The sequence below is a fragment of the Moschus berezovskii genome, chromosome 21, assembly GCF_049115385.1.
Source record: "Moschus berezovskii isolate FMDL1 chromosome 21, NW_MosBer_1.0, whole genome shotgun sequence".
NCBI classification, from domain to species: Eukaryota; Metazoa; Chordata; class Mammalia; order Artiodactyla; family Moschidae; genus Moschus; species Moschus berezovskii.
The window spans coordinates 45,914,669-45,929,492 of NC_142480.1; the positions used below are offsets into that span (position 1 = coordinate 45,914,669).

At 42.6% G+C, this 14,824-nt stretch overlaps 1 protein-coding gene across 1 annotated transcript in view; it reads left to right on the forward strand.

The window, feature by feature from the left end:
• Positions 1-21: 21 nt before the first annotated feature.
• The window catches only part of EFL1 (elongation factor like GTPase 1), a 112,839-nt gene continuing 98,036 nt past the window's right edge, over positions 22-14,824 (forward strand). Inside the window, exons 1-7 of the mRNA XM_055417902.2 lie at positions 22-134; positions 898-1,007; positions 2,359-2,426; positions 4,137-4,221; positions 9,276-9,409; positions 11,391-11,528; positions 13,117-13,331. Of these exons, the coding sequence (XP_055273877.2) occupies positions 917-1,007; positions 2,359-2,426; positions 4,137-4,221; positions 9,276-9,409; positions 11,391-11,528; positions 13,117-13,331 (731 nt within the window). The 5' untranslated portion in view covers positions 22-134; positions 898-916. The remainder of the gene's footprint in view (positions 135-897; positions 1,008-2,358; positions 2,427-4,136; positions 4,222-9,275; positions 9,410-11,390; positions 11,529-13,116; positions 13,332-14,824) is intronic.

Genomic DNA, 14,824 nt, shown 5'->3' on the forward strand with positions numbered 1-14,824 from the left:
GTCAAAGGTCGTGCGTCGCTAGCCCCGCCCCCGGCGCACGGGTCTTCGGGAGACACCTAGTTGTGGGTGCCTGCGACTTGCGTGGTGTGGTCGGCGCCGGGGTCCGAGCGGGACTAGTTGGGCGGCGGGAGCTGGTGAGTGCGGGCCCGCAGGGCGCTGGGCGTCCTCCTCTGGCAGCTCCAGGCGGTGGGGGGACCCGGTGCCGCGGCGGCGGAGCGGGGCCGGGGGCGAACCCGGGCTGGGAGCGGCTGCAGTCCAAGCTTAGTGTCCGCTCGCGCCCGACTGCTTTTCAGTGTGGACCCGGAGTCCTCAAAGAAGGGAGTGATGAAGAAGGGAAGGTGGAGATGAGGGTTTATTTTTTCTTTTCCCCAGTGTGGGAAGGAATGAAAGACGTTCATTGCACCTGCTCAGCAAATAAGCACGTGACCCAAAACTTTATTCGGGCTCCGTAGCAATCATCAAGCTGAATGTTTCCCCTCCAGTGAAAGCAAGCTGGAGTGATAGGAGGAGGGACTTGGAAAAAGATCGAGGAGCGGAAGAAGAGATATCAGCATCTTCTCTCCTGCTTGCGACCCTTGCGATACGTCATCACTGAACAGGGGAAATTCACCCCAGTACAGAGTACAGGGCAGAGTTTCTGGTGTCACTGGGCACCCAGCCCTAAGGAGCTCTGATTCATCGCAGATCCGGAAGGACGAGTAAAATCCACAGTCGTAGTACGGTAGTTGCTGAAGTGCTCAAATTGGACTTAGGTCTGGGTGGGTATCTGCCTTTAATAAGCGGTTTGTTGGGTTTTTACTTGAAGGAACTTGAGAACATCTTCTCAGTTCACAGTATTAAAAACCCTTTTTTATTGTCCCGATCTTTAGTCATTTGTAATGCGTCTTTAATTTTTAGTCACAGGAAATAAGTGACCATGGTGCTCAACAGTTTGGATAAGATGATTCAGCTCCAGAAAAACACTGCTAACATTCGGAATATCTGTGTTTTGGCTCACGTAGACCATGGTAAGTGCCCTTTCTAAATAGCTTGTTTTCAGTAATTAAGGGGTTGTGTCTCCACACGTGTCATTGGAGTGATGCTAAGTTGCAAGTCTTATTTCTTTTAAAAGTTTGATGTGGTAGAACACAGCCAACTAGGGATTGGTGTTCTTCTAGATAGTATACTGTGTTTTTAAATGAGAAGTTGAGTTTTTGTTAAACTATCAATTATTTTTGAAATGGCTTTCTAATATAACAAGTCTGTAGTCTTAACATAATATTCTCAGAACTTGTGTTCTAAGTTCAGGGTTCTTTGCCTTCTATGTCAGACGGTAGAAATTTATGAACAGGGCACCCCCTTAGCTGTCGAGGTGATTTGGGGGTTGAGGCAACACAAAGTGAGACAGGCAAAAAGTAGATGATAAGGGTTGAGAGAGCTGGAGAGTCAGGAAGCTCGGAATGGGTTAAGAAAAGGCTTTATAGCATAATTAGTATTAGAGATGCACCCTGAAGGGTGATTCAAGATGGCAGATGGGGACACTCATTTCAAGTGGGAATAGTGTCAGAAGGGGAGAAAGAAATGTATGTGACCAGAGGCTGGGACACGAGGGCAAGGTGGGCTGATCCATGGTACTTAGCTCCCGACAAACATGGCTTTCATACCACAGCATCGCCTCCTGCTAAGCCTGCTCTTGGTTTCAAACTGCTTTTTGTTCACCCAGTCACAGCAAAGTGATAAGAGGTGGGAGTGTGAAATAAAACCTGTATACCATCCTGAAAGTGAGGGAGGAGGAGATAAAAGTGAAGAGATAGGCTCTGCTGTATCTTAAAGACCCCTTCCTGCCAGCAAGGCACTAGGATAAGGATTGTTGTTTAGTTGCTCAGTCGTATCTGACTCTGCAACCTCTGGACTGTAGCCCACCAGGCTCCTCTGTTCTTGGGATTCTCCAGGCAGTAGTACTGAAGTGGATTGCCATTTCCTTCTCCAGAGGATCTTCCCCACCCCCAGGGATTGAACTCACGTCTCCTTCATTGGCAGGCAGAGTCTTTACCATTGAACCACCAGGGAAGCCCCTGTGTAAAGTATGCCTCAATAAAAAAAAAAAGTTATTGGACAGCTTTTAAAGTGAGGTTGATCCATAGGGTTGGAGATACAGATTATAGCACTGTGGAGTGCTAGAATCTTTGCCCTCCAGACAGTGCACTGTTCAAAAGTCTAGTTAAAATGCTCATGTGTCTTCTTTCACTTACTGTAGGTAAATAGGAAATACTTGGTAAAGCAGTTCTTATGGTTAAATGTTAAATATGTAGATGCAATCTACCTACCTCCCCCTTTAAGAAAAGAAGTCTATTTAAATTAATATTGTTACTTTAACAGGAAAAACTACTCTGGCTGACTGTCTTATATCTAGCAATGGAATCATCTCCAGCCGCCTGGCAGGCAAGGTATGTTATTATATTTGATATAAACTTGTATTTCCATAAGTATTAGCAAATCTACAATGCGATGAAGCATTTGCTGTGTTCATAAAGACCCCAAAAGTATCGAGCATAGTTCTTGCATCTAAGAGACTGGCAGTCCGTTTAGCAAGACAAAATAGATTGTGGACAAAAAGTTATTTCTGTATTGCTTTTATATTAGTTTATATTAATATTTTATAAGTGCAGGAATGAGTTTTTGCAGCAAGTCAGATGATAACCTGGCACGATTGTGGAAGATTTCACAGGTGGAATAGATGCTTCACAGCAGGAAATAATGCGGATAAAATGGATAAAGGCTAATTTGTGGGTTGCACTTGATTTGAGTGGAACATTTGCCTAGCAATTACTGAGAAAGAAAAATGTGCTGGTACAAAAAAATGTATCAGATTATGACGATCTTGAAGGCTAACCTGAGTACCAAAAGAAGGCTTCTTAAGTATGAGGGTCGTGAGGAAAATCGTGTTTTAGGAAATGAAAGAGACCTTTGTTTCTAGCTGTGAATTAAAGGACTTGGAATGATTTATCTGTAGTAGAAAAATAAAGATATTCCTTCCTTCAGTGAATTTAAGATATAGTCAGCAGGATTTATCCAGTGATTGGTAATACAGAGAAGAGGAGATGGAGAAGCAAAATTGAGTTTGAAAAGTAGACCTGAGATACTAAAGGAAGAATGGGGCCTTTGAGGCAGGTTGTATCCCGAGGAAATTGGCCCACGATACTGTCTAGAGGAGGCTTCAAAAACTGGGTGAAATAAAGTAATAAAGTGCTTTTATTTTTCCTACTTGAGAAGTTAGAACAAGTACAATAACCCTCCTATAAGTAGATGAAATAATAAAGCATAAATTAATGAAGTAGAAAAGATCAAAGAAGCCAAATTTGTTCTTCAAAAGATTCATACAACTAACAAATATGATACAGTAATGATGGAGATGTCATTATACATTTAAAGAGTGAATCCTAATGTAAACTATAGACCTTAATTGATAGTAACGTATTGATATTGGTTCATTGATTGTAACATGTACCACACTGCACACAACGAAAGACGTAAATAATAGGGAACTGTGTGTAGAAGTACTTAGGAACCTCATTACTTTCCAGTTATTCTAGAAACTTAAAATTGCTCTGAAAAGAAAGTCTATTAATTTAAAAAGAATTACTAGCAATGTAGACATTGTATGATTATCTTGCATTACAACTGATAAATATCTAAAAACTGATCAAGGAAAAAGGAAAGGAGAAAGAAATACATGATACTAGGCAAGAAAATGAGAAGGCAATGGCACCCCACTCCAGTACTCTTGCCTAGAAAATCCCATGGACGGAGGAGCCTGATAGGCTGCAGTCCATGGGGTCGCTAAGAGTTGGACATGACTTCACTTTCACTTTTCTTTCATGCATTGGAGAAGGAAATGGCAACCCACTCCAGTGTTCTTGCCTGGAGAATCCCAGGGACGGGGGAGCCTGGTGGGCAGCCGTCTCTGGGGTCACACAGAGTCGGACACGACTGAAGTGACTTAGCAGCAGCAGGCAAGAAAAATGCTGCAGAGATTTAAAAGGTAATAATAGTGGGACCTAATGAACAACTTCACGGCAATAATAAGCCTAAAAATTTAAATATTTAAAACAAAAGTCCACATCAGTTGTTTTAACGTTAAGGTTGCGTTTTTACAGTTGAGGTACATGGACAGCAGAGAAGATGAACAGGTCCGAGGGATCACTATGAAATCCAGTGCCATCTCACTGCATTATGCGGAAGGTAAGTCAGTCTGCGTTTTATAGAACAGCGGTTTCGTATCTTTTGTGTCTTCCTTTCTCTTTCCAAGTCAGTTTCACGCCTCAGGTTTTTTTTGCTTTACCTTCCACAAACTTCATTCTGGCCTTTCCAGATGATCAATTTTCAGATCAGAGTCAGGCTGTCCAAACTTGGGTACAGATGGGGACCTCTGACTGGCTTGAGGGCAGACGCACTGGCAGTTCACACCTGTCCCCGTCCACCCAGGTGCTTGTGGAGATATCTTCTCTGGGAAGGTCTGGAGTCATAGGACCTTGCTGGCTCAATCTTATCGTCCCATTTCCTTGCTGGGTCCTCGTTCTGTCCCTCTGGCCTACCTGTTTGATCTAGAGTCTTATTTACTTGACTCTGCATTGCTATGGTCACTGTAGCTTTTATCCGCAGATCAGGATGCCACTCTGACAGTAATACTTTTGGGGATTTGCCTGACAGACATAGTCATACGAGCATGTGGGATGTGTGTTCATTGATATTCACCCTAATGTCTGTATCAATGAAAAAAATGCCTTAGTGTCTGTCTTTGGAAAATAGTTAAGTAGACTGATAGATCCATGCTCTGAAGTGCTCTGCAGCTGTTTGAACAACTGTGTGATTATACAGAAAAGACAGTCAGAGACAAAAAGCAAATTGCAGAGTAAATACTTATAAGACACGAAGGTGTTTTGATGAGAAGAATATATTAAGTATGTAGATGAAGGTGTCTGGAAGGCTGCATACCAAAACCTTAACCATAATTATCAGGGACTGGATTATGTGAAAACTCACAGTTTTCAAAATATTTATTTTGTACTGTGTGGAAATTTTACACAACATGTGAGTTTTGATAAGTAGAAGAAGTAATAAAGAGGTATTTCATTTCCCTGATAGACTGCCCTGTGGTTTATCCTTCACAGGGTCATGTCAGTGACACTAATGCCAAGGGTTGTCCTGTGTGGGGCATGACTCTTCTCTTTGAGGTCAGTCTTTAAAACGGTTTTGAACTAAACCAGTTTTGAAGCTCTTAAGTACATGAATTCCCAATGTATTTAAAGTAATGCCTTAATTTTTAAAAAACTACCTCTCACATTTTAAAGAGTATGTCCTAATTCTGTGATTCAGCAAATGGCTCAGTGGTCAGTTTTTTCCCTATTTCTCCTTATTTTTATGAACTTGAAGAGTTTAGAAGTTCATGGACTGTTCTTTAAACAGTCTTAGAAGGCCTGTTGTCATTTCTACTCTGTAGCCACTCTTTAAGGAAATGGCAACCCACTCCAGCGTTCTTGCCTGGAGAATCCCAGGGACGGGGAAGCCTGGTGGGCTGCTGTCTGTGGGGTCGCACAGAGTCGGACACGACTGAAGCGACTTAGCAGCAGCAGCAGCAGCCACTCTTTATACCTGTGAACAAATAATTGCTATCACAGAACTTCTAAAATGAAGTTTTCATTCTGTTTAAAAATTTTTTAAAAATTTACAAGTTTTATATGTGTTGTAGAAAATTTGCAGTAAAACACAAGATTGAAATAAAAATTACTCTAGTTTGACCCCCAGTTACTTTATGTTTTTGCTTTTAATCCTGTCATAACTGTGCGTGTGTATGTGTCTGCTTGCAAGCTGAGAGGTAGGTCTCTAACTTAAATCCCACCCCCCACAAAGAGGTAACTACTTAGTCCAACACCAGTCTCATTTGATTATTAAGTACTGTATCATTAGTTCTTGGTGTGGTGCTGGCATCAGCACCTCTGCATGAATGAGGCCGTCCTGGTGGGACTGCTGTGAGCCAGAGAATAGACTCGGTCCACCATGAAACACCCCCTCTACCTGGGGTAGCTAGTGCTTTTTAGCTCCAACTGATAGATGCCCTGTGTTTTTCTGTTTTGTTTTGTTTTGTTTTCAAGAAAAAGCATCCAGATTTTTGGTAAACTCATCTAGTTTTTTAAAAAACTGGCAATTATTGAAAAATGGTAAAGTACAGTATAGAGCAGATTGTAGTAGGCTTTCACTAATAGGCTTTCAGTCTGTACTTCAGGCATATGTGCTAGCTGACAGCCTGGTTCAGGGGGACACTCAGTATTTACCCAAGGGGCAGCCATACTGTAGCTTAGATGTGCTCCACATGTGGAGACCAAGGATGTGGAGGCTGTCTGCAGACAGATCCACTTGTAAGTTCACCCCTCTGTAAACACCTCCAGGAAGTGAAAGTGTTAGTTACTAAGTTGTGTCTGACACCTTGTGACCCCATGGACTGTAGCCTGCCAGCCCCCTCTGTTCATAGGGGATCTTCCCGACCTGGGGATCAAACCTGGGTCTCCCACATTGCAGGCAGATTCTTTACCATCTGAGCCACTAGGCAAACACCTCCAGGGGTCTGTGGTTATGGGCGAGTAGAGGGTTTCAGCTCTGTGACCCTCTGGTCTTAATCTCTAAGACTGGGCCCTGGGGACACTGACTCATGCCATCCAGATGCACACAAGGCTGGCACGTATCAGTAGCTACTGTCGCTTTCAGACACGTAAACATTCATTCGTGTTTCTGATCACTGTCTTTTTCCTTTGGGACCAGGCTTGGAGGATGGGCTTCCATTGTGCCTAGTTTGACTAAAGGTCAGACTTTTTTCCTCTAAAGATGGTGAATGCTGTACTTTGTGAAGCGTTCAGATGATGCAAGATCGGAGAAGATGGGGGCACCACGGTTTGATTGTGAGCTGCGTGTCTCATCTGCGTGATTTTGTTTAACCCTCATGGCAATCCTGGGAAATGGAGATTCTCCTCGTTTTACATGTGTTCATAACGGAGTTCAGAGAGATTAAGAGACCTTCCCAGAGACAGAGTGGTTAGCGTGTGGCAGTAGTCCTGCATAATGAATGCGTGCTCAGTCGTGTCCGACTCTCTGTGACCCCATGGATTGTACCTCTCCAGGCTCCTCTGTCCATGGGATTTTCCAGGAAAGAATAATGGAGTGGGTAGCCATTTCCTACTTCAGGGGTCCTGGGAACCAAGGAATTATTAATACATTTCCAGCCTGTTTATTTGGACCAGGAGTCTCTCAAAAGTCATTCAGTCCAGGCCACCACTGATTCCCCCTTCAGTGAAATTCTCTGCTGTCCACCAGGGGTTGCTCTGGCTCCTTACGGGCATCTCTTGTGGCATTACCCCCATCTCTCTCGTCTTTGATCGCTGCCCAAAATGGAGGTCACGTGATCTGGCCTCTCAGGCATCTTGTCCCCGTGTTTCTTGTACCTGCCCTCAACCCCTCACTATTCGCCCTTCCTGCCCACGCCTTTCTCTGAAAACTTTCCAGGGTAAACATGTCCCTCCGTCCTCAGCGTCTTTTGGCAGTTTTCCCTCCTCCCCCTGCCTGGCTGTTTTCTAGTCACTGCTCTCTTGTCCTTCTTCTGAGTGAATGCTGTTTATACTGTCATACTCTGTCCGTCCCTGGGTGAGAACATGGGATCACCCTTCTCCTTGTTCCCTGGTTCTGGTTCAGAGTTCAGTTCTTCCACAATTGCTTTAAAACTCCATCTCCTTCGAGCCTCTTACCATCTGTCCAGTTATTCTCCACCCCTTCTCACCGTCTCAACTTCCAGTTACAGTCCCTGGTCGCCATTCATTAGTGACTTTGGCACCTAGTTCATCATTTTCCTTTTTACCCAAATCCACCAAGGTAGCTTTTCCTGTGTCTGAAAAATGACCCCTTCCAACAGCTTGCACTTGGCTTCTCAGCAGTAGTGCTGTATCCCTCTGCTTCACCCACCCACTGGCATGGCTACTTTCCGCATTTTAGTATCGCCCCTTACTGGTCTTCTGATATTTCCCATTTAAATACTCCCTTCTGCACGACCTTTACTTTTCCAGCTCTCTCACCTGTGTAGCAAGGGACCCACTTGACTTCAGGAAGCCCTTCAGTCTCTTGCGCCCCATTGGCATCCTTCATTTCATCTCTGCCTCCTGCTATCCAGACTTGTCTTTTTCTGACAGTCTCGCTGAGGCCCTCAGTGTATCTGCTGTCTTCGCCTCCTGTCCTCCCAGTAAAACTCTAACCCTTGGTAGAGCTGACTCTACACATTTGCCTCGTACCCTTGGGCTCGGCTCTCGGCTGGTCGTTGGGCTGCTGGCAGACTTCCGTGTGTCCTCTGTCAGACCTTGCTCATTCTCTCCCGCTGGAGCGCTCTTAAACCCTCTTGTCTCTTCAAGTCCACCTCTCAGCCCCTCCCCTACAATCTCAGCAGACATTTGTCTATTCTGTTGTACAGAGAAAAGGGAAATTCTCTCAGCTATTTGCCACTACCCCTCTAAGTGAAATATAGTTAGTATCTTTGCTTGCCTGCTATCACACTGAAAGGCTTGTGCTCTGGACTTCCATCCTGTGTCCTGGTGCTGTCAACTTTTAAGCGTGTTCAAGCCTCTCATCTTAAATTGTGTGTATTTGTGTGTAAGACTTAGACAAAAGTGTACCGCTATTACTCTTTCAGTGACTCTGACAGCAGGCCCTGTGCTTTACGATAATGGCACATGTTTGCAGTGTGAAATTGAGTGAAGCATAGTTGGTCCTTGATCTCTGACTTTCTGTCTAGGGTCATATGAACATAGAGAATTTCCAAGTAGATTGCCGAGGCTTAGGACATTTACATGGGTTCCAGACAGTGACCATCAGTCTTTTCTCACTCCAGGGTTTCTTATTCTGATTCTGAGCCGGATGAACAGACAAGTGTTGTTTCCCCAGTTGCAAAGTCTAGAGACACCTGTGACCTTTACAGGAAGTAACAAAGCTGATAGATAGACCTGGGTACGTTTCTGACTTGTGACTGCTTTTGTGACCTTGGGTAAATCTCTTCCCTTTTGGGAGCTTTAGCATGAAAGCTAAAATGAAATGAAGGGTTGGGCTATGAAAATGCTGAATGATTTCAAGAACCTCACAGCTTTTGTTTTATGTGACAGAGCTTTTCTTCAGTCATTTCTTAGAAGCTCTCCTGCTCTCAGTCGCCTGCGGAGGAGGGTTGCATACCTGCACTGCTCAGTATGTGTTTTCAAATCTCATTTCAGGCGATGAGGAGTACCTGATTAACCTAATAGACTCTCCAGGCCACGTGGATTTCTCCTCAGAAGTGTCCACGGCTGTTCGCATCTGTGACGGGTGCATCATCGTAGTGGACGCTGTGGAAGGGGTCTGCCCGCAGGTAGTGGATGGTAGCCTGGAAATGTTTAACTAGTTAGAGAAGGCAGCGGGAGAGGAGGCAGTGACCATCAATGACGACGTGGCACTTTAGACGTTCCTGTTACACCAGAAAGCTAGTTTTCCATTTCACATTCCGTAGTGTTCCAGTCTGTGGTGGAGTTAAGTCACCCAAGTTCTGAAGGGATATTAGAGAGAGTGACTTTAACGTATTTGACATGCCTGTGGTATTCTCTGGGAGAGGGGCTCAGTGGAAATGAGAGAGGCATGTGGCGGGGTCTGGGGGCTTTCCTCCAGTGAAAGATCTCTCAACTGTGAGGGGTGGTTGACAGCGAAACTCTGAGCTGCTTCTGCCCTTCTTCTGTGGGTTTCTCAGTCTGCAGGCCCCTCACATTTACACACACTCTCTCCCTTCCTGCCCTCTCTTCCAGACTCTTAATCTGCACTTTCTTACCTTTCCCACCAAAGTTCAAATAGTTCTCCCTGAGGCCAGAGTGAACATACAGCTCTGGTCAGCATGAAACTCAGAGTGGCTTGCTTTCTTTTTTCTTTCTTCAGATACATATGTATATCTTTATTAAAATAGCAGTTGATTAAAATAACAATAGCATAGACTCATTAAAACAACTTTCTTGTTAAGTAATAATTATTTTTCTAAAAACAGAAGGGTCTGTGACAATAGCATAGCCTTCTTTGGAAAAATCTAGATGAGAAATGAATTGTGTGAGGGAAGAAAAATAATTATTACTTAACAGAGTAGCTTTCTAATCTCAGTTTTTAAAATAATTCTTCTTTGAAACCTTATGTTTTTTCTTTAAAAGTGTTGTCACCTTTGTGTCCTCCTTATTGTACCATTGTTTGTTTTAATGATTTTTAAAAAGAAGAGTAAAAAGCTTACATTACAGGCATACCTCGGAGATATTTCAGGTTTGGTCCTGAACCACTGCAGTAAAGTGAATATTGCAGTAAAGCAGGTCGTGTGACTTTTTTGGTTCCCCAGTGAATATACAAGTTACGTTTATACTATACTGAAGTCTCTTAAGTAGGCAATAGCATTATGTCTAAAAAAATATACATACCTTGAGTAAAACAATACTCTATTGCTAAAAAATACTTAACCGTTTCTGACCCTTCATTGAGTTATAATAGTAACATCAAAGATCACTGATGGCAGATCACAACTATATTAATTATGAAAAATATAAAGTATCATGAGAATTACCGAAATCTGAAAGAACAACAAGAAGTGAACAAATGCTGTTGGAATGCCAGTAGACTTGCTTGATGCAGAGTTGCACAAACCTTCAGTTTGTTAAAAAAAAGAAAAGCAGCATCTATGATGCACAGTAAAGCAGAGCACAGTGAAATAAGGTTTTCTTGTAGGAATGGAGGAAATCTGATCATTCCGGGAAGTTGTGCTGTACTTATTCTGTAACTTCTCTGATTTCCTGTAAGCGCACAGGTCCTGCATCTAGAGAAGCAAAACCTTAGTCTATGTAGTGTGCTGGGTGTCCTGACAAGTTAAATTAACAGACGTGACTTCAAAGTAGCTGAATAGTGGTTAATGCTAAGAAGTCGTTTATGATCAGGAAAGTGTACACAGGGAGCTTCTGGGGACATACTCTGTTTTTCCACCTGTGTGTTATAGCATGAGTGGTTGGTTTTTTTTTTAATGATTATTCAACAAACTGTGTGTTCTCATGTGTGTTTAATTTCACAAAACTCTTACTATCTTGTACACAATTTTTATTTATCCTTCTTGAATAAATTGTCAGTTCCATAAAAGCAAGAACAATTTCCTGCCTGCAGTTCTTTGCTTCTGTGTTATATATTTTTGACTGTCTAATGAATACCTGTGCCTGACTGGCATGGTCTGAGTTGTATGTGATAGAGGAGGACGAAAATAAGCTACTTGTTAATCAGGATTTTCTCATGTGCTTTAATTGAAATCATGAGCTTTACATTTTCTTTTCTGCTTTAATCAGACACAGGCAGTTCTGCGGCAAGCCTGGCTCGAAAACATCCGTCCTGTTTTAGTGATCAATAAGATAGATCGCTTGATAGTGGAACTGAAATTCACCCCACAGGAGGCCTACTCTCACCTCAAGAATATATTAGAACAGGTATTTTATCCTTTATTTCAGTACTTTAAGAACGGTGGCTCAAAGGAGAGTTGTAAGGAAGTTGCTAGGCTGAGTATGAGGCTTTGCTGCAGAAAATCCACTTAAATGTGTTGAAGTCATCATACCGCAGCAGAGGCAGTAGAGCTAGCATCATCTCAGGAGTCGCCTCCAGCTCCTGGGGGCATCCTGGAATAGAAAACTTGGACAGTAGGTCTTAATGTTCTCTCGTTTAAAGTCTTGTGGTTGGGTTTTTAAGTGAAGCCAATATTAGGAAACTCTTTGGCTTTTTTTATTACCTGTATTTGGGTGAAATTTTACCAAAACTTTCGTTCACTCATTTATGCAGCAGACATTACCGTAACTGTATGTTGAGTAAATGAGTTCTCGGAGGTTTACTTCATGCTCAGGATTGAAAGACAGACAGGTCAGAGTCCCTGTCTTCAAAGATCTCACGGTGGGGTAGGGGAGAAAAACACGTAAAAGATGTTTGGGAAACAATGAGACAAACCCTAAATATGATTTGAGAACATAAATGAGGCCTGCCTCACCCAGAATGGGTCAATAGGAAGGGGAGAGTTAGGGAGAGTCTTATAATAGGAGTCTCGAGATGGAAGGAAGGTAATGTGTGCCAGGGGAGAATTATGGCAAAGGCCTTCAAGAGAGAAGAAATAAGATATGCAGAGTCATTTTGTAAAGGAAAGAAAACACAGTGCAGATTTCATTCAAAAAATGTAAATTATTGGTTACAGTTGAAGAACTAGATCAAGTACAGCAGTGATAAGAGATGGGAAAAGAAGGATTGCAGTTTAGATTCTGGTGAACCCTGTATGCCATGCATGGAGGTTTGAAATGTCCTTTTCAAGACAGTGGGGCACCATTGATGAGGCCATGTTGAGAATGTTTGTTTGCTACAGGAAGGAAATGATAAAGGTAGATCAGTGAGAAAGTCTGGGTCAGTGGATCCAGTTCCCTGAAGAGACAGTCAGGCACGGTACAGGTGGAATACTCCTGCCCTGCCGCGGAAGGAGGAGACCCCGCAGTGTTTGTACAGATGGACTTACAGGTTGGATGATGGGGGGCCTGCAGGATCTTTGAACAGTAGATTCCGTTTTCTCTCTGAGGTAGGAAATAAGATTGGTCACCTAGGAGTGAGAATCTTTGGGACTTAGAGGTCAGGAAGAGGGCCTGAAGAGACGGGGGAACAGTTCAAACATCTGACATGAGAAACAGAGAGGGAGTTGACAAAAGTCATAAACTCAGATTGTAGGGCTTGGAAACCAGGAGTTCTAGTGACACCTGGCCCTCATACTGAAAAACAAATTGAAGATACGACAGATCAGTGTTTGCGTTAAAAAAAGAAATGACCTTCCAAAAGCCTTACGATTTAGCCTTACTGGGTATTGAAATAAGTGGCTGATAACATGTAAGTTAATGATTGCTATAAACATCAGTTCCATCCTCATGGGCTTCATAGGATTTCAGACTGTGACTTAGGAGTCTAGACTTAAGGAGGGTTAGACAGTGTGTCTCCTGTCATGGGCGTGCCATGCATCCGAATGACCTTCTGCCATTTTGCCATCTCTCCTAGATTAATGCACTCACAGGAACTCTTTTTACTTCTAAAGTGCTAGAAGAAAGAGCGGAGAGAGAGGCTGAATCCCAGGTGAACCCGAATTCTGAACAAGGAGAGCAAGTGTATGACTGGAGCACCGGCTTGGAGGACACGGATGACTCCCACCTGTACTTCTCACCTGACCAGGGGAATGTGGTGTTTACAAGTGCAATAGATGGGTGGGGCTTTGGGTAAGTTTTTGACTCCAATGAAATCTCTGTGGATTCTGTCTACAACTGGTGCTTTAAATAAACGTTTATCTTGAGGTATTGTAGATTCACATACAGTTGTAAAAAAGAAAAGGAGCGTTCTCTTCTTCCTTTCCCCAGTATCCCTCCAAAGGTACTATCATGCAGAACTGTAGTGTGACATCACAGCTGGGCTGTTACCATGGATATAATCCATCACCACAGAGCACCTTTGCGTTGCACTAACGTAGCAACACCTACTTCCATCCCACTCTCAGCTCCTCCTTAACGACTAACTGTCCTGCATTTCTATAACTTGTCATTTCAAGAATGTTATAGAAATGCACTTGAACAGCATAGAATGTTTTCTAGATTGGATTTTTTTCAGCATCGTTTTCTGGAGACTTACCTAAATTGTTGCATGCATCACTGGTTGTTTGCTTCTCATTGTCTAGTCCTATTCCGTGGTATTGGTTGTACCACAGTTTGTTTAAATATTTACCCATTGAAGGATGTCTGGATTTTTTCTGGTTTGGGGCTACTGTGAGTAAAGCTGCTATAAGCATTCATGTATAGGTGTTTCTGTAAACATAAGTTTTTCATTTCTATGGGATGAATGCCCGGAAATGAATTTGCTGAGTCCTAGGGTTTTTATGTGTTTGATTTTTAAAGAAACTATCAAATTGTTCCAGAGTAGGTGTACCATATTCCCACCAGCAATGTGTGGTGATCCATTTCTCCACATCTTAACCCTCATTTGGTATCATCACTATTTCTGTTTTTTCTTTTTTTAGCCATTCTGCTGGGTGTATACTGATGTGTTATTATGGTTTTAATTTGCATTTTCCTAACAGCTTCTGAGGTTGAACCTTTTCATGAGCTGATTTGTCATCTATATATCCTCTTGGGTGAAATGTCTTTTCATGTTCTTTGCCCACTTTGTTTTTGTTCAGGTATAATTGACGTGTACCATTATATTGATTTCACATATACAACATAATCTATCTTTGTACATATTGTGTAAATATTTGTTTATATTTGTATATAGATGATTACTACAGTAAGTCTAATTTCCATCACACTACATAGTTAGAAAATTTGTGTATATATGAGAGAGATGAGGATTTTTAACTTTGACTCCTAAGAACTTGCAGTTACATAGTGCAGTGTTACTAACTTTACTTACCATGCTATATACATTGCATCCTATGACTTATTTTATAACTGGAAGTTTGTACCTTTTGACCCCCTTCAACCATTTTGCCAACCCTCTACTCCTTGCCTCTAGCAACCACCATTCTGTTCTCTGTATCTGTAAGATGCTTGTTTTTTTGGTTTTGTTTTTTAAAGCGTCTACATGTGTAAGTGAGATCACGCAGTATTTGTTCTTGTCTTTCTCTGTCTGACGTATCTCCTGATGCTCTCAAGGTCTATCCATGTGGTTGCACGTGACAAGTTTGTATTCTTTTTAATGGTGGAATACTATTCGTGTGTGT